The following is a 20,750-nucleotide window of genomic DNA, read 5'->3' on the forward strand; positions in this document are numbered from 1 at the left end:
TAAAAGTCATGGACAGGTCACGGGCCATGAATTTTTGTTTACAGCCCATGACCTGTCAATGATTTTCAATAAAATTTCCCGACACTAAAACGTAACCTTAACTATGAGTAATAATGAGTACCATTAGTCTGGCAGCTGGGAGCATAGCAATCTATGTTGCAGTGAGAAATGTTTCCAGTTTTCTTTGTTTAAACAAATCTTTTCTAGTAAGTCCTTAGCTTGATTTCATCAAACCTGCTTTTACTACCAAATAAAGGTATAAAAAGGTAACTGGATTACATGTGTAAATATATAATATCAAATAAAGTGAAATGGACACCAGGCAAATAATATGCTTCTTAAAAAATATGTATGGAACTGATAGCTTAGAGTCCTTTGGAATATTTAAATACAGAAAATCAATGTTGGCTGATGGGAACAACAGTTTTCCTATAAGCTAATTTTTTTTTTTTGTTTGTTTCTCATTGCTTATGCTTTTTGCAGGTAAAATCGAGGGGGGGAAATCCACATATGCAAAATGCTTAATTGCTTTCTAATATTCTTTTTCTTTTCTTACAACTGTTGCCAGGTTGGTGCTCACTTTTTGGAAGCTGTAGTGAGGAAATTTGATGAATTCTATAAAAGTGACGCTGAAGGGAAAGAATGCGATAACCTGTTTGCCTTGATTGGCCATCTGTATAACTTTCACGTAGTGCATTCGCTGCTGATCTTTGATATTCTCAAGATGCTTGTTAGCACTTTTGCAGAAAAGGACATTGAACTGATTCTGCTCCTCTTGAAAAATGTGGGATTTTCCTTGAGAAAAGATGATGCTTTGGCCCTGAAGGATCTGATTAGTGAGGCCCAGAACAAAGCAAATGCTGTGGGGAAGAAATTTGAGGACCAGTCTAGGGTATGTATGCATTTTGGATATGTTTGAGCACAAACTTCCCAGCATGAACAGAATTAATCAGGGACTTGGTCAAATCGGTTAATTTGCCAAATTGTTTAATTTTTGTATTAAGTTTATCTACTAAAATTGTTTCATGCAATAGTCTGATTAGATCTTAAGATAGTGTTAGCATCCAATGAGATTATTGTTGCATTAGCTTACTTAACATATAGAAAATAATGTGCACTTAGAAGTTTGTTCTCAGCGCATAGACACCAGCATGCCCTGAAATAGCTGTCTGCTTTGTGTGTTATGCAAATGACGATGCATCTACTTCATGGAATAATACAGTTTGTACACTTAAAAGTCCAAAATAATTCAATAGCTGTGGTATTGTTTAGCAAAATTAAATTGGAATCTAAACCTAGTACAAATACATGTAGTGGGAGTTAAAATGAATATTGTTTTTTAGCTAGTATTCTTTATTTGTGATGTCATAATCTAGATTCCAGAATGTATTGCTAGGTGAGATGCTTATGCATGCGCAGTAATACATTCAAGATAAATTTTCCACTTGTTAAATAACAGTATGGCAGACACGCTGGAAAAATGTTGTTTCTTTTACCCATAGATTCGCTTTATGCTAGAGACTATGCTGGCACTAAAAAACAATGACATGCGGAAAATCCCAGGGTATGACCCTGAGCCAGTTGAGAAGCTGCGCAAGCTGCAGAGAACACTGGTAAAAACGTTTTTTAGTATGTTATTGGGCACTGTTACTTCCCCTAAATCATACTTTTGGAAGTAATTGCAAGATCCTTTTTTAAGCTACTAGTAATATAGTGTAGACCAGATGACCTGCTAATATTATTTTGGAATTTGTGTAACAGTGCAGGTTGAACTATACATTGGGAAAAGTGCCTTTTGTCCCCATGAATTCCAAATGACTTTACAGACTGTATACAGAGAACACCACTGAAATGCCGCCATCTCTGGATGTTAGTCAGCGCCCAACACACTGCAAAACATTTAGAGAAAGAAGACATTTTTTATCCAAGGACACTGAGACAAATCCCTGTGCTTGTGGGATCTTTTGCTGTTTGTGCAGAGCAGACCAAGATATCATCCCTGGTATTGAGTTCCTGCAACTCCCATTGACTTCAGCAGGATTTGTGAATGCTCAGCATTTATGAGAATCAGGCCATTAATTTTTAAGAGCTTACCTGAAAAACCCCACACAGTAAAATATGTACCTCTGCAGGTGGAGAAGCTGCCACCCTCCTCAGGATTTTAGTTTGGCTCTAGAGAGTCCATGTATCTCAGACCTGAGGCTTACACCATTAAGCCACTCTTCTGGTTCACCGTTGGGCTTTTTTTTCTGAAATTTGTGTAAATACATTACACACGTCAGGAATTCAATACAGTAGGCTAGAGACAGACATGTTGCAAGCAGGTGCTGTAGAACCTTTTTACACAGCTTTGCTAGTGCACTTGTAACATCTCTTCCCTTCCACTCGTTTCTTGATCAAGTATTAACTGTTCCAAAACTTTTGGTGATTTTATGTGAACAAAAATGTCCATTAGAAAATAGGACAGTACAGTTTATTTTTAACTTGCAACTCAAAATTAGAATTTGAACAAAGGTGTTAGGTTATCTCCATCCACCAACTCATTGGATTTGTCTTTTTGGTTGGAATTCATTTTTTTTAAAATGCCAAGAGCTCCTGGATTTAGGCACTCTCTTGTGATGTAAATCAAAATAAATGAGAAGTATGTTGATTTTGGCAAATCTTGTTTGGAGAGAGAGGTTGTGGGGAGAAAGGTCTGAGAGCATAGTCAGGAAACTTGTTAAAGGTTTTAGATCACGGCATAATTTGTTAGGAAAAAATAGTCTCTTTGGAACTGAAAACATTTTATTGTTATAAAAGGTTCATAACAGTGGCTCTGGAAGAGAGACTCAACTTCGTGTGTCATTGGAATCTCTCCTCAGTGCTGACCAGGTTGGCCGTTGGTGGATAGTAGGGTCATCTTGGAGCGGAGCACCAATGATTGATAGTACTAACAGCAAGACTCAGCACAAATTGCCTGTAGGAAAGGTAAATATGACGACTGCTATTAATCATTCAAAGTGTCAAGGCAATTTTGTCTTTGAGAAACATGAACAAATATCCTTGTGGTACTGTGGTTTAGTATTTGGACTTATGCTTGCCCTGGCCCTGAAATTCTCTCTTCGACCTTGTGGATTTGTAAAAGATTTTGTGGTGCACTGTAAGGTGAAATGGAAAAGGCGGACTCAAATTGGAAATGGATTCCACAGTCTGTAGCCTTATAGGTAGGGCCAGCTGTCCCCCTAGAAATCATATGGTTGAACTGTTTTTAAAAGTGCATAGAAATATGGTGAGAAGGGCATGGCCTCTTAGAGAAGGACTACTCATTTCATCACTTTCAGTCCAGTTTCGCTGGTCAGTTATCTGTCTCACTGCTTGGAGGCCAAGTCCTGATACTCCTTATGTTCATCTCCAGTGGTAAGGGCACTAGGTCTTTGGATTGTTGCTTCACAACTCATTCAAGGTATGTATATATAATCATATCAGAAAAGTTTCACTGAAATAGGTTTCCTATAGCAAGTACAAAATGAAATGCATAGATAGTAAATGTTTCTTTAAAAATGTGTTTCTTTTCAGATGAGTTCAAAGATACTGGAGCTTGCTCGTAAGCAGAGAATGAACACGGAGATCAGGAGAAATATATTTTGTGTCTTGATGAGTAGTGAAGACTTTTTGGATGCATTTGAAAAACTTTTGAAGTAAGTACACACCAGGATCCTGTTGAAACCCAGGGACAAATAGAAGTGCTATCTGGGCTGGAAACTTTTCATGTTGCCTCCTTGCCAATCAGGGAGAGCAGGGGAAGTTGTGCGCAGGGTAAGTGACATCAGGGAGAGCAGCATAGAACTGCTAGTCTTGTCAGATGGGAGGGTGGCCAGAGGGACTAACTGAGAATGGAGCAAAGAAAACTGATCTGACTCAGGAGTAAGGAGGGTTTGTTTGTTTTTTGCAGAGGTATATGTTAATACCAACTGAAGCCTCTGGGCCAAGTAATCAGAAAGAATGTGGCATAGAAGAATATGCTAAAATAAGGATTATAATAAACATAAACATGTTTTCCAGAATTATAGAAATCTAAATTTCCTTGTCCGTCAGTCCCTTAGGGAAGTGTCTGAGAAATCCATACAGAAAGCTGTGTTTATTATTGTACTTGCTGATAGAGCCACTGACAGATCCATCAGCTAGACTACAATGGGTGTACAACAGATTCGTGAAGGATGGAAAAGTTCTAGCTCTCTTTGACGTAGACTTGCTGATGCTGTCACATAGAGAATTAAAACATTTTTAGGAATTGTGATACTCAAGGTACAGTAAAAACTGTGTTTTCCAGCACTTTATAAACCGGAAAACTCTAGAAACCGGCATTTCAGGGTGCCGGATCTGGGCAGCACTCACCTTGGCGGCTCCCCACAAGCAGCGACCTGTCACTAGTGCTTCTAGGTGGAGGCGTCGCCAGGCAGCTATGTGCGCTGCCTCCACCTGCAGGGGCTGCCCCCACAGCTCTGCATCTCCCATTGGCCGGGGACTGTGGCCAATGGGAGATGCAGAGCCAGCGCTTGGAGCGGGGTGGGGACAATCCGTGGAGCCACCTGGCCGCACCTCTGCCTAGGAGCAGCAGGAACATGTCGCCGCTTGCGGGGAGCCGCATGCGGTGAGCGCTGCCCGGATCCGGTACCCCAAAACCTCTCCCATGCCCCTGCCTCAAGCCCCATTCTTCACCCAAACTCCCTCCCAGAGCCTGCGCCCCGCACCCCCTCCCAGGCCCCAGCCCTGAGCCCCCTTAGTTATCCGGAATTTGTGCCTAACCGGCGCCGGATAACACGGCTTTTACTGTAATATGACTCAGAAACTTTCTGGCCAGAATTTAGGTGAAGCAGCAGTGAATATAGGCTGTTTAAACTTGGCCTGCACACCAGTTAGATTAAGTATCATGTTGTTGTGCCCTGCATTAATCACAACTTTAGTCTTGTAGTTCTGAATATCCTTGTCTTTTAAAAGTTTGAATTGATTCTATTATGTTTGCCCGTGCCTTTTGGGAGTTAATCTCAAGCTTTTGCTGCTGCTAACTGTGAGCTACTTCACCAGTATCTTCCTGGCACTCTAGGTTTCTATGTTGGAATCATAGAAATATAGGGGTGAAAGGGACTTTGAGAGTTTTTCTAGTTCAGCCCCCTGCGCTGAGGCAAATCCAAGCATACCTAGACCATCCCTGACTGGCATTTGTTTGACCTCTTCTTAAAAACTTTCAATGATGGGGATTCCATAGTCTTTCTTGGAAGCCCATTCCAGTGCTTAACTACCTTATCATTAGAAAGTTTTTCCTACTATCTAACCTAAATCTTCCTTGCTGCAGATTAAGCCCATTACTTATTTTCCTAAGTGAACATGGAGAGCTATTGATCAGTGTCCTCTTTATAACAGCCTTTAACACACTTGAAGACTGTTGTCAGGTCCCCTTTCAGTCTTCTTTTCTCAAGACTTAACATGCCCAGTTTTTTTAACCTTTCCTCATAGGTCATGTTTTTATCATTTTGGATGCTCTCCAATTTGTCCAGTTTCTTAAAGTGTGGCCCCAAAACTGGATACAGTACTCCAGCTGAGGCCTCACCAGTACTGAGAAGAGCAGGACAATTACTTCTCCTGTCTTACATACTGCAGTTGTGTTAATACACCCCAGAATGATATTAGCCTTTTTTGCAGCTGCATCACATTGTTGACTCTCATTCATTTTGTGATCTGCTATAACTCCTAGATCCTTTTCAGCAGTACTACTGCCCAGCCAGTTATTCGCCATTTGTAGTTGTGCAATTGATTTTCTTCCTTAGTGAAGTACTTTGAACTGGTCTTTATTGAATTTCATCTTGTTGATTTCAGACCAGTTCTCCATTTTGTCAAGTTCATTTTGATTTCTCATCCTGTCCTCCACAGTACTAGCATACTATCCACCACATTATCCAAGACATAAATGAAAATATTGAATAGTACTGGAGCCAGGACAGAGCTCTGCAGGACCACACTAGATACGTCCTCACGGTTTGACAGCGAACCATCGATAACTACTTTTTGTGTATGTTTTTTAATCAGTTGTGCATCCATCTTATAGTAATTTCATATGGACCGCATCTCCCTATGAGAATGTGATGTGGGACTGTGTCAAAAGCCTTACTAAAACAACTTCCCACCTATCCACTGGGCCAGTAATGCTGTTACAGAAAGACATTAGATTGGTTTAGCATGATTTGTTATTGTCAAATCCATGTGGTCTCTGTGACATTACCCAGGGTATAATCTGGACTATTGAACAGCTGTGTCACCTCAGTTCTCCAACCTGGGATGCCTTTTACACTGCTTCACTGTGAGAGCTACTACTGCTGGTCTGCTCACACCCAGCCTCAAACATGTAAATCACTCTCAGTTAGATTGTATGAATTTATAGCCAGGCACCCATGAATTACACTACAGAGCAACACCCATCAAATTCCGAGTCCCAGACTTTCCGCCAGTAATGTGCGTCTTGTATTGCCCAGCTCTCTACTGGATAATACAAGCTCATATAAAGTCTGTCATTTTATTATTAGAAAATGATATGCACAAATCCTGTTATCCCAAAATGGCATTTCCTAAACACTTGACTCCAAACATACTGGTTTAGATCAAACAATAAAACAAATTTATCAACTACAAAAGATAGATTTTAAGTGACTAAAAGTAATGAGGCAAAAAAGTCAGAACTGGTTATAAGAAAATAAAAGTAAAATACAACTATTGCCTAACTTAACAAGCTAAGTGAATTCAAAGCAAAGGTCTCTCTCACCACATGCTTCAGTAATCTTACTGGCTGAATTACTTTCAGTCATGGGTCTGCCCCCAGTCCAAAAGTTGTTTCTTTTGTTCTTCAGGTGTTGTGGATGCCTTAGGTAGAGAGAAAGAGAGGAGTAATTTGGGGCGTTTGGCTCTCCCTTCTTATAGTTCTTTCTCTTCTTCGAGAATCATCTCTAGCTGAGGTTCAGGAGACAGAACGTCTGTGTAGACAGGAATCCCAAGCTGTTTCTTTGTCAAGATGTAGAATTTTTTTTTTTTGTCCACATCCTCTTTCCTGGATTGATTTTGTTAACACCTGGCTGAGGTGTCGGCTAGCCTTTTGTTTCTGAGGAACTGCTTTGTCACTGCTCTCCAGACTTGGAATGTGTCTTAGTAATATCCAACAATAGAATTTTATATCTTTACATACAATGTAGGCCCACCTATTTTACCAGGATAATAATGATCAGCAAATGATGAGTTTTCAAATGATACCTCATAAAGCATATTTTATTACAAGCTTTATCATAATCCTATAAAAGGGGTGAACACGGGGTACAGACTGTTACTTATAACCCTGTTATCCTTTAGGTGCTTACAAACTGATTTTTCAGTAGTTTGTTCCAGTATCTTTCTAGGTATCGAAGTCAGTCTGACTAGTCTATAATTTCATAGGTCCTCTTTGTTCCCCTTTTTAAAGGTAGGTACAATGTTTGCCCTTCTTCAGTTCTCTGGGACTTCATCTGTTCTTCATGAGTTCTCAAAGATAATTGGTAACAGTTCCGATATTACTACAGCTAGTTCCTTAAGTACTCTAGGGTGAAATTCATCAGGCCCTGCTGACTTGAATGTATCTAACTTATCCAAATATTCTTTAGCCTGTTCTTTCACTATTTTGGCTTCCGCTCCCACCCCCACCCCCACCACCCCTTGTTGTTAATATTAATTGTGTTAAGTATCTGGTCACAGATAACCTTTTTAAGGAAGACTGAAGCAAAATAGGTATTAAACACCTCAGCCTTCTTGATGTTGTCCATTATTAGCTCTCTTTTCCTGCTAAGGAGAGGACCTACCGTTTTCTTCACCTTTCTCTTGCTCTTAATGTATTTAAAGACCCCTATCTTATTTGTCCTTTTTACATCTTTGCTAGATGTAACTCATTTTGTGTTAGCCTTTCTGATTTGTCCCTAAGGGTTTGTGCTATTATTTTGTAATCATCCTTAGCAATTTAGCCGTGTTTCCACATTTTGTAGGATTTCTATGTCATTAAAGAGCTCCTGATGGAGCTGTATTGGCCTCTTACTATTGTGCCTATCTGTAAGGAGATCAAGACATGCATATTTGTGGGCATTATGTATTTCATGGTGGACTTAATCAGCATTTTGACTCAAACCTCTCTTTTATGGTGAGAATCTTTTGTTGTTTGTGGCTTTACAAAAGCTAAAATGTTTTATGCTGGAACTCACAGCAGTGAACGATCATCCTGGCTTTTATATTTGAAAGAGGAAAAATGTCTAGGTCTTCAAAGGCAAAACAGCAGAAAAATCGGATCTGTATGCTTCAAGTTGCCATTGAACATCGGAATGCAGATTCACAAGGCTACAGCTGGCACCATTCACTATTAGCACACCATGACCATGTACAAATGGTAATGGTAACAGAGCTAAAGAGTGAGGAAAAGAAGAGTGCTCTGAATCAATGGTTGCTTCTAAAATTACACTTAAATCTGTGAAATCCATATCAAATGGCTGTGCACACACACATTTTTAACAAACTACTGAACAGCAAAATCTGGTAGGATTAGGTGAGGACTAGAGTAGTGTTCTATATGATCAAGTCTACGTATCAAACTAGAGAATCAAAATCCATTGTATTATCTGTGTGTCAGACTTTTTACTTCAATTGAAAACCTAGTCTCAGTTCTGATTTTCTCAAACTGGTACTGGTAATGGCATTTTAAAATGTTTTAAAATGAGCACAGTTCTAAACATATAAGACTAACCAAGAGCAAGACACATTAACAAGAGAATAAAAATCAGAAACCCTGTCACAATAGCTCAAAACAGAACAAACAGAATGCAGAAAAGTTTTTTCAGACAATCAGAGCAGTAACAAAATTTCATTTTCATTTACTTGAGAGAATGAGACCACAGCCTGAAAATTGGGACAATCATGCTTTCTCATTGGACAACCAAACTTGAAATCTTAGCTTCCTACAAACAGGTGATTTAAAAAAAAAATTAACCCAGATGTGTACATTATATAATCCTAAATTCTAATCTTGGTTGTGTGATGGTATTTTCATTGTAAACCTAGTATGCATGTATGCACAAATGGAGTGGCAGATCTCTTGAGAAGTACACAACCATCTAAGATTTCTTAGATCTTTATTAACTAAAATTTGGTTGCACTGTGTTGTATAAAACAGGGGAGACCCAGCAGAGCTTACATTCTAAAATTAGGCAGACAGGACATTTCAGTCACATGAATGCCAGATGAAAGTCCAATCTCAAAGCGATACAAATAATTTTTGTGACTGACACTCTTTATATTATAACACTAAGCATTTTTCTTTTAAATTGGCTTTAGTGCTGCCAAACGTTTGACAGGACTCAGGACTAAATCATATTTAATTGCAGAACAGGTGCAGCACAAGGTACTGTTCCTTGCCAGTGTGTCTGAATCCTCTTTTAGTTGGGCCAGCTGTACGAGTGAGAAGGCCATTCAGTCATTGGTCTTTCTGCTGAGGCAGCCAACGAGTGTGCCAATAAGTACAGATTGTGTTTTTGTAATTATTGTTGGTGTTCTTAAAGTAGACATTTTCTATTAGGAACTGGACTGAACTGGACTGAAACCACCAAACTCACTTCACTTAGATCACCCAGCCACCATCTAATCACTATTTTCAGTCACTGTCTGGAGTAGATTTGACTTGGTGACCAAGAGATAAAAAGGTTCATATCATCAACCAAAAAAGGTTTTAAAGATGTTTTCTTTCTCATTCATAGCTTTTTCATAGAACTTAAGGGCTCCAGGTACCTGTCTGTCCCCATTAACCCTGCCAAGGATGTATGTGAAAGCAGCCATTTCCTCCCAAAATCATAGTAAAGAATATTAGCCAGTTTGAATGGGGATCCCACGGCTTTTAGCTCATTCCTTATCTTCTTCCCTGTACAGTTCATCTCAGTTCTCCAGGTCTCAGCTCTTGCCACAGTAATGAGACTCCTCCCGAAGGTGGGAGGACAGATTGGCTACCCATGATTGCAGTGCCAGTCCTTATCACTTTCTGAGAGGAAGTGCAAATATGGAATATCACCTGCATTTTCCTGCACAGAAACTGATAGCATGTCTGTCATTCTCCTCTTGCCCAGGATTGTTTGGGTCACTCTGTCATGCCACATACATACCGTTACTCTCCATGACGAAACTGGGTTGGCTTATACTGCTGACAGCTTATTTCAATTTAAACCTTTAAGGATTCCATTTCAGTTGCAATAGAATGGTCTTAGTTTAGAGAAATTGCCAGTGGCTCTTACTTTCAGGCAGTTAGATTTCATTTAAACTCAATTCATTATTTTTTTACTGTTATTGATATTGCAGGCTTGGACTTAAAGATCACCAAGAGAGAGAGATAGTTCATGTTCTCATTGACTGTTGCCTACAGGAGAAGACATATAACCCCTTCTATGCATATTTGGCTAACAAGTTTTGTGAATACGATAGAAGATTTCAGGTAAACTAAGATCTGTTCCTACCTTGTTGTGGTACTGTTTAAGTTGAGATTCTTTTGGGATTTCTATTATTAGAGGTTTGTCACTCTGGCTGTACAGATTTATTGCATCATATAATACCACAGAAAAAGTCTCTCGGCCTATACAACTATTATAAATAAATAAAATCTGGTGATTAGCTCATCACTTAAGGAAGCTTATTGAGCTACTTCTGTCCAGAAGGTAGTGGTATAGCTAGGAGTGGAAATTTGGATGGGACCCAACTTGTGGTGGTGGGCAGTGAACAAAGGTCTGACATCACAGCAAATAATTTATATTTTATATAATATTATATTATATATTATAATAATATATCTGTATATTATTATGTCGCATATTTGATTGAGGCCACCCATCCCCCCCATGTCTGGGGGCAAGGCAGGCTGCACTTCTGCCAATGCAGAGGCAGTAACTAGAGTCGCTTGGAAGCCCCTCCCCTGTAACCCAAGCACATCCCCTGTGTGAGTGACCAACGGGTGGTTGGGCCAATAAGTGGCATTGCGACCTGACACATAGCCTTCTGCTCCCAGTCCTGGGCTTTGCTCCGTTCCCCATCAACACAAGCTCTGTCTCCATCCCACACCACTCAGCTCTGGCTACTTCCTTCCCATTGCCAGAGGTATGCCCTCCACATTGGGGGTGAATGGCTGGCCAGAACCTGATTGGCTGATAGTTTTGGAACTGAGAGCCGATGGGGACCAGTGACTAGATGGTGGGGCAGAATTTGAGCTTGTGTTGATGGGGAAGCAGAGTCGAGCAGAGCAATATGTAAAACTGCTGCTGCCTCTAAAAGACTGCACCTCTTAGCAATCTGGTTCAATCTTTTTTAATCAGATTTGGGTGGGACTGGGTGCTAATCGGGTGGGCTGTGGTCCACCTGTGTCTATGCCCCTGCCAGAGGAATAGGTCAGTATGTTGCAATGGGCTTTTGGGAAGGATCTAAATTAAGGAAACTGTGTGATGGAAAAGGAAGGTGTAAATATCCTGAAAGAGAATCCCTTGCATCCAGAATAGACCCCTTGCTGCTTTTCAGTGGTAGGATTGTAAAAATTGAACCATTCAGAGGTGCTTCTCTCTTTCTACTGCAGTTACAAGATTGCTATTATTCTTAAGGAAAAAAACATGAATTGTAACTGTCACTATAAAGGTCTGTGGGGCCTTTTCGTGTTTTGACAAAGAACATATGAAGAAAATAACACTGTGGTGAATATTTTTGTGCATGTTTGCTTTTTCACCAGAAATATCCTGTTTTATATGTATAAAGTTCCAAAATGTTTGTTTAACCAATAAAATGTAATAGTATTGCAAGAGTTTAGTCCTAGAGATATACTTTAATGCATCAAATGTGACTAGATGAACAAAATATGTAACTGCTGCAGTTTGTATTACCTTTGTGGACATGGTAGTCAGAAAAAGTGGGCCTTAAAATCTTCTACCTAATCCAAATAAAAGTGAAGGCTCCTATCCTGAGGGACTGGGAGTAGACCCCTGCATCCACACACAGCCCCATTTAAGACAGGGCTTAAGCAGGTATTTGTCCATGGAATTTGTGTAAGTAGGATAAATTATGTATTGCAGCTAGCATGTCTATTTTGGTGTCTTCCAAAACATGTTGCTTGTGGGGTGGAGGAGTTATATATGAGAGGTTTGATAGTGTTTTTACAAAAACGAAAAAAAAAATAAAATGTATATGTTAAGTGTGCTTCATTTTCAGTAGGCTTTTATGTAAACTGATTAGACCACTTGCAGGTTTTTCTTTTGGATTTACATATAGATGTATATTTTAATTCTGTGATTGCTAAACACTACCTGTATCATCTCCAAGCTACAAAGCAACTTCTAACATAAGTTTGCTGCTGCTTGCACTTGAGGTGTGCATATGCCTTCAATCCAAGATTTTTCAGTAGCAGTGCCCATTCAGCTTACATATTCCACCCTATGGATCTTTATGCCCCATACTCGAAGACATATAGGGCTGTGCGGGTGAACTGCCTTCAATTCTTTTTCAACTGCCTCAGCCTGAGATGAAGCAATTTGTTGTGCCTACCTAAGTGCAGCTTCTACTTTTCTGGTCAATTTTAGATCTCTGGTTACTTTATTTTATTATTCTTTAGTTATTTTACTTTATTTTGTTCCTGTTTTTTTGAGGGGGGGGTATGCCTCCCCCTCGTCCTCAGCAAGGTCCTTCCTTAGGAATCCTCTCTTTCCTTTGTGGGATATGTCTAGATCCCCAGGCTTCAAAACATTGCCCAACTTGCCGGGAACCCTCCCGAGTGATGGCCATTTGTGCTGTATCTCTGCCTCAGGGATACACATGTACCATCTAAGTGCAAAATTTGCACTAGCTTCAAGAGCTGCTCGAAGAAACACAGAGGAAAAAGCTCCAGCTCCTTATGATAGAGTGCTCTGTTTGTCCTGCAGCAGATCTGGGCTCAGAACACCTCACCACACACACATGCGTCGTCAGCTTCCGTGGCTTGCTCATTCTCAGGACCGTAAGGGACAGATCTGCAAGTGAATCTGAAAAACCTTCCTCCAAGATGAGTGCCAGGTCTCCTCAGAAAGATCACTCAAAAAGGTTTACCATGCCGGAGACCCTCCACTCTGCAAAAGTGTCTGCAGAGGTCTCAATACTGAGGTATTCTCTATGCCTAAGTCTTTGTCTGCTTCCATTGTCCATGGTACCGAAGCCTTGGTACCACTGAAACTTGGGTGAGAGACTACCAAATCTATGCACTCTACTAAGAAGGCAGTGCACTCTTGATCTTTCACTGCCTCACTGGTACCTAGATCATCAGCTGAGCAAGTACCAGAACAGTAAGTACAACCCTCAGAACCTTACACCTCTATGACTGGGTCTCACCAGGTCTACACGTAACCTCACTTGGTACTGCAAGAGTTCAGGTTCACAAAGAATCTGCTCATTTCCGAGGAGCATGAGTCTCCTCTGTTGAGTTTGGGACTCTCAGTACCACAACCAGTATTATCTGTGGTACCCCACCTTTTGCCGGTACCAACGTGTTCTGAAAGATGGCCAGTTACTCCTTTGTAGATTCCAAGGCCAGAAGGGACCATTCTGATCATCTAGTCTGACCTTTGTATAACACAGGCTAGAGAATATCTCCAAAATAATTTCTAGAGAATTTCTTTTAGAAAAAACATCCTATCTTGATTTAAAAAATGGTCAGTGATGGAGAATCCACCACAACCTTTGGTAAGTTGTTCCAATAATTAATTACTCTCACTGTTAAAAAGTTACACCTTATGTGCAGTCTGAATTTGTCTAGTTTCAGCTTCCAGCAATTGGATCATGTTATACCTTTCTCAGTTTGATTGAAGAGCCCATTTTATTTGTTCCCCATGTAGACACTTATAGACTGTAATCAAGTCATCCCTTAACCTTCTCTTTGTTAAGCTTAAACTCCTGAAACTCAATCACCATCTGCCCCTCCACCAGGCAATGAAGAGGAGAGTTCTTCAGGCTCCCGGATTTATGTGCAGGGCTCTGCTGACCATCTGCCTATGTTGACTATCTGGAACCTGCACCGTTGAGGGACATTTCCAGACTTCTACCATCAAAGCCTGCCAAACATCCCACTCGTTATAATCAACCCTACATGCCCCTTCCATTCCTGTATGATCCTCCCAGTGGACATACTGGGATCCTTGGTGGCTTACCAGCAAGAGTTTTCTGAAGTGCTCAGTGCTCATGTAGATCATCCTTTGACAACATTCTCCAACTCCTTCTATTCCTCCACAGCAATCTTTAAGGCAGGAGGATACATTCAAGGACCAGGAAAGGATAGCAGATGAGAAGGCTAAGCCACAGTCTAATATTTCTTCTTCCTCTCCAGATGAAGCTGTCATCCCCCCCACCATCTCACATTGATGATTTCAAAGTTTCAAGATCTGATGAAGTGGGTGACAGACACCCTTCAGACCCAATTAGAAGAAGTGCAGGAGACACAGCACCAATTGCTTGACATCGTGCACACACCATCATCAGCATGGGCTGCCCTTCCTATAAATGAAGGACTATGAGAGTCTGACAAGTCCTTTTGGCAGACTCCTACTACTGCCCTCCTCCCCACCCCCCAGCAAAAAGACCAGATAAAAAGTATTATGTCCCAACTAGGGGCTCTGAGGTTTTTATTTTCCCACCCCACACCAAATTCTGCGTCCATGACTAGAGTAAATGAGCATCATAGGCAACATCATTCGAAGCCTACATCCCTTGACAAGGACCACAAGCACTTGGATCTTTTGGGGATGAAGAGTTACTCTTCTGTTACCCTACAATTCCCAACTGCTAACTGTCAGGAGATTCTGAAAAAATACAGTCACATTAATTATATGAAGTTTAGCTCTTTTATTGAATATCTACCGCAAAAGCACAAAGAACCATTTCAAGCCATCATTGCAGAAGGGCAGTTCTTGGCTAGAACAACCCTGCAAACTTCTCAGGATTCAGCTGATAGGGCAGCTCATTCCATTGCTACAACTGTAGTCATGTACAGGATGTGACAAAGTGATGCATTTTTGTAATATTAAGATTATGATTTGCTGTGCCTCAGTTTCCCGCTATACTTTGCATTGTTACCTAGTGGTTGCAGAAGAGTTAAATCTACTCTTGGGGCAGAGCAAGAGACATGAGGTGTTGTGTTCTGTAACTGTCTGGGGTGGCATGCATGGGTTGTTAAAAGGACTGGCTGAAACTGACCCATATCAACGGAGAATTCTGAAAGACAGTGGGAACCCCAGGGGCCAGGACATTCACACCTAGCAACCAATAATCAAGAGGAAGGAGATTCCCCCCCCCCCACCTCTCAGCAGGGAAGCAGAGCAAAGGCCCCAGCTCAAGATCAATGGACCGAAAGGTGTCAAGATACTAGAATAAAAGTTGGCTTATGGTAGTGAATCAGCAGCTGTCACCTGGGACTGACGACAGAAATGGAGAGCCAGAGGCAGAAAATGATTCCATGGCAGCTTGGCTGGGTGGAACACTGGCTTGGTCAGAATGAAGTATGTATTAATCTTTGTTTCTCTATGCCAGTGGTTCTCAACCTATTTATGTGGCCCACAATGTGTTATGTGGACCACAGGTTGAGAAACTACAGCACTTCCCCCCCGCCCCCCCCCAAAAAAACCCTCCCACAGTCCTCTATGCCCAGACCCCTCCACAGAGCAGGGCCAGGAGCGGAGCCGTGGGTGCAGGGCCAGGCAGCCGGGACCCCAGGCATGGGGCCAGGAGCAGAGCCCCACATAAAATATGGGGGTGCTGCAGCACCCACGCAAACCCCTAATCCTGTGCCTATGCTGCCCAGTGCTCCTCACTGCATAGAGCCCCCCCATCCCCCCAAACCTCCCCAGAGCCCCTTTCTCCCGCACCTTGCCCCCCTGCGGCACTCACCAGCCCCTTGCTGGCAGAAGCACTCCAGCAGGGCTGTCACACGCTGTCTCTCCCTTAGCCAGCCCCACCCCCTGCCAGACCAGAGCTGCACATTTTGAATTTTTTTTTTAAAGCACACAACTAGGCTGCAGCTGTGTGCTAATTGGGCCGCTAATTGAGAACCACTGCTCTATGCTAATATAAGATCTTCTCTATAGTCTCTGTTCAATTGACTAATAAATCCCTCTCTGTTTTGAAAAGGCTCCCTGGTGTCACTGCAAATACTTGCTGAGGTGCATAGGTCCCTGAAGAGTGTAAAAGTCTTAGACCTAGGAATTTATCTCAGGTGGACTTGCTGGGCAGAGCTTACAGTGTGAAGCAGGTGTGCTGGATCCCAGAGGCTTAAGTTTTGGATGCATTGAGTCTGGGTGGTCTACCTGTAAGGAAGAATGGGACCTCTTGAGCATCTGGCACAGTGAAGGAGTTCCTCTACAGGACTATTTAAAAGCTTGGACATAGCACAGATCCTGTGGATCCATGACACAGGGCATCATGGCTTCACAGGGAAATCCTGAGGACTGAAGTCCAGAACACAGTAGAGGACCTCGCTTTTGGTGGTCTAAAGTTATTCGGTGACACTACGGATGATTTGCTGCATGCTTTGAAGGACTCCAGAGTGATCCTTCATTTGCGGGGCATATATACGCCTGCCAATAAAAAGAGGTTTAGTCAATCTCAGATGGCACAGAGATCATGCCCTTCCCAATTCTCCATTTTCCACAGACCACCAGAGCCACCTAGAAAAAAACCCACATTTCAAAAAGGAAAATTTTCAACTACTACAGCAACTTTGATCAGCAGCTGACGATGGCCAAACATTCCTTTTGACTCCTCAGTTGAGAGCCATGAACATTCCTCTGATCCAGACCTGCTGCTGCACCATCTTACTTCACTCAATTTTCTACCTTTTGGTGATCCTCTCTCCCGTATTCACACCTCATGCATGCAGATTATCTCCAACAGATGTGCCTTGGAGGTTATAATTTTGATGTACTCCATTCAGTTCTACTCCATCTGATGAATCTGTTCTGAAACAAGAGGTTTTCCATTTCGGAGCAGTGGATCTGGTTCCCACTTAACACAAGAGGGCTTTATTCCAAATACTTTTTGGTTCTCAAAAAAGAAGGGTGGATGGAGACCAATTCTAGATCTATGGATGCTGAATACCTTTGTCAAGGTACAGAAATTCAAGATAGTGACATTGTTCTTCCTCTAGATCTACTACTTTACAACCCTTGACCTTCAGGATGTGTATTTTCATATCACAGTACACCCTTCTCACAAGAAATTTCTATTCTTCTTGGTGGGGCAGGACCATTACCAATTATTGGGTCCTTCCCTTTGAGTTAGCCACTGTTCCCAGAGTGTTCACAAAAGTTGTGGCAGTTGCATAACTTCATCAGGGGAAGTTAATTGTTTTCCTTTACCTCAACGACTGGCTCCTCAAGGGACATTCTTACCCCAGTGTCTAATTAGGAGTGGTCAGTCTCAGTCTCCAGCTCACATTCGTGTTGTCCTCCCTCATTTTGTCCTACCTGCACAAAGGATAGAGTTCTTAGGGGCCATTCTAGATGCCACCACAGCCAGAGGTTATCTGCCAGAGGTTTCTTGCACTGTCACATCTGATTGGACAAGTTCAGATCAGTCCTCAAGTCACTGCCAGATCATGCCTGCAACTTCTTGGGCACATGGCAGAGTGTACCCTTTCTCATGCTTCATGCTCGGCTGCACCTGCATTGCTTCCAAGCCTGGTTCAGGTCAATTTATACACCCGACAGGGACAGTCTAAACAAACTGCTTTTTATCCCCTGTCATATTCTAGTTTCCCTCAAATGGTGAAAGAATCCAGACAAAGCATATTCTCAGGGGTCCCCTTCAACCACCCTCCACCCACTCACATTTTAGTTTCTGACATGTCCCTCCTCAGATGGGGAGCTCATCTTCAGGACCAAAATTTCCAGGGCAGATGGTCTGTCCAAGAGTCCACCTTACACATCAATGTTCTGGAACACAGAGCTGTCAGACATGCCTGTCTGCACTTCCTATCCGTGATTCAAGGACAATCATTTCACATAACGACAGAAAATAAGGCCAGTATGTATTATATAAATTGGCAAGAGGTAGCGAGAGCCCTTTCCCTCTCTGCAGAGGCCATGACTGGTGCATAGCCCATGGTATCCTGATTTCAGCAGTCTACCTACCCAGTCTCCAAAACACCATAGCCAACAGCTTCAGCGGGCGCTTCGCTCAAAATCATGAGTGAGAATTAAACAAATCTGTACTCAAACAATTTTTAACCTGGGGATATCCAAAAACAGATCTTTTTGTCACCACAGCTGATTGGAAATGCACACATATCTGTTCAATGGTAGGCTTGGGTTGCCACTTCCCTGGTGGAATGCTTTTCTCATCTCCTGGGCGAAGAATCTCCTATACATATTTCCCCCACACTCGCTGATCCACAGGGTCCTAAACAAAGTCAAGCAGGACAAAACCACGGTCATCTTGATTGCACTAACCTGGCAAATCTTTCCTTTTGACTGGCCATTAATCTTGCACTGACACCCAGTCTTCTCACACAGGACTACGGGAATGTCCTTAGCCCAATCTGAATACATTGCAGCTCAAGGCCTAGCACCTGATGGTTCTCATGCTAGAACAATCTTGCTCCACAGCTGTTCAGGAGATTCTGCTGAACGGTAGAAAAGATTCTACCAGAAAGACTTATCTTCAGAAATGGAAAAGGTTTTACCACTAGCTTACTCACCATAGTTTGTCTCCTATCGACTCTCCCATCTCCGAGGTGTTAGAATACTTACTTACTTTGAAGAAAGCACAGTTCCGTTAAAGTTCACCAAGCTGTCATCACAGCATTCCATTCTCCAGTAAAAGGTTTATAAGTATTTGCTCCCCTTGTAACGTTGAGATATATAAAGGGTCTGTAAAACCTCTTCCCTAATGTTAGACACCCTATTCCCACTTGGGACTTTTAATTTAGTTCTCAGAGCTTTGAAGAAGCCACCCTTTTAACTGTTAACTTGCTCACTTATGAGCCTCTCCATGAAAACTGCATTCCTAGTGACTATTACCTCTGCCTGAAGGGTTGCAGAACTGGGAGCTTTAATGGCTGACTCTCCTTATGCTGTCTTTTTCAAAGATAAAGTTTTTCTCTTCAACCACCTCCACCTTTTTTATCCGAGGTTACTTCAGATTTTCATATCAATCTATTATTTATCTCTTGGTATTCTACCCCAAGCCTCATCAGTCAAAACAGGAAGCTGTCCTTCATAACTTAGCTATCAGGAGAGCGTTGGATTATTATCAGGACAGGACTAGACCTTTGTGACCTCCCTGAGATTGGTTGTTTTCATGGTGGACAGAACTAAAGAGGTTCCAGTGACTATCCAAAGGCTTTCTAAGTGAGTTTCTGGTTGCATACTCTCCTGTTATGTGACTAATGTACCCTGCCCCTTCCATGAGATCGTACTGTGTCTGGCCCTGCTAAAGGATGTCTGTTAATGGAAAAAAGCAAGGCTAATACATGGGCTTTGATTCACACTTTCTCCAGACACTAAGCCTTCCCGCGCAGATGCTCCATTTGGCTCTGCAGTCCTACACACAGCCTTAGACTGAGTTTTGAAGCCCCCACCTCCTTTAGGGGTACTGCTAATGAGTCACCTCACAAAGAGCACCCGTAGGGACACTACTCAAAGAAGAATGAGAGGTTACTTCCTTGTACAATAACTGGAGTTCTTCAAGATGTTTGCCCCTGTCAGTGCTCCACAACCCACCCTCCATCTGATCTTCTTGGGGCTTTGAGGTGCAGAAGGAATTGAGGGCAGTTTGCCCATGCAGCCCTATATATCCTTGGTGTGAAGCATGAGAATGCATAGGGTGCATGTGCAAACTGAGAGGGCGCTGCTGCTGAAAATCTCCAATGGAAGGCAAGTGCGCACCCCCAGTAAAGGACCCAGAAGGATACACATCTCAAAGTACTCCAGTTACTATACAAGGTAAGTAACATCTCTTTCATTTTGGCTTCCAATGCTTTGCAAATGATCAAACAACCTTATTAAATAAGCGTAATAATGTGTTTTGTACTTAGTAGCTGAATGGAAAAGGTGCCAAGGTGGCTTTGAGAGCCTGTTGTGATATTACATATTAATTATTTGACTTGGACTTCAATTTTTATTTTGTATTTGTTTTTGTTCTGACACCTAGATGACATTCCAGTTCAGTATATGGGACAAAATCCGAGATTTGGGAAACCTGTCAACCACTACTTTCTCCAACCTGGTTTCTCTGTTGGCCCACTTGCTAAAGACAAAATCACTCTCCCTATCAGTCTTCAAGGTCAGCATAGTCTCTATTAAAATATTTGTGCACTTCCACTTCATTTGTTAGTTTTATGGTAAGTGTGTGTGTGTGTGTGTGTGTTCCTTGTTATCTAATCTGTATTACAGCTGGTTATTTAGTTTTTAAACAAATTATTCCGAACTTCCTAGCTAAGGTGAACTTTACTTGCCTGTTTTCTAAAACTGCCCCAAATGTAAAAATCTAATTTAGTTTCATACAAGTGGTTCTAATGGCCAAACAGATTAGATTAATTTACTTTTTATTTATTTATTTTAAAAAGAACTGTGGCCCAGTGGTTAGGGTGCTAATCTGGGACTTGCAACACCCAGGTTAAATTCCCTGACCTGCCACAGATTTCCTGTGTAACCCTGGATAAGTCACTTAATCTCTCTATC

General features: G+C 41.8%; 1 protein-coding gene across 1 annotated transcript in view; it reads left to right on the plus strand.

Moving 5' to 3' along the window:
* The window catches only part of NOM1 (nucleolar protein with MIF4G domain 1), a 31,527-nt gene that overhangs the window by 5,682 nt on the left and 5,095 nt on the right, over positions 1 to 20,750 (plus strand). Inside the window, exons 4-9 of the mRNA XM_024209766.3 lie at positions 569 to 892; positions 1,503 to 1,613; positions 2,800 to 2,967; positions 3,556 to 3,677; positions 10,381 to 10,513; positions 20,221 to 20,352. Coding sequence (XP_024065534.2) covers positions 569 to 892; positions 1,503 to 1,613; positions 2,800 to 2,967; positions 3,556 to 3,677; positions 10,381 to 10,513; positions 20,221 to 20,352 — 990 coding nt within the window. The remainder of the gene's footprint in view (positions 1 to 568; positions 893 to 1,502; positions 1,614 to 2,799; positions 2,968 to 3,555; positions 3,678 to 10,380; positions 10,514 to 20,220; positions 20,353 to 20,750) is intronic.

Source organism: Terrapene carolina, unplaced genomic scaffold, assembly GCF_002925995.2.
Source record: "Terrapene carolina triunguis isolate 2854851 unplaced genomic scaffold, T_m_triunguis-2.0 Scaffold111, whole genome shotgun sequence".
Classification (NCBI taxonomy): domain Eukaryota; kingdom Metazoa; phylum Chordata; order Testudines; family Emydidae; genus Terrapene; species Terrapene triunguis.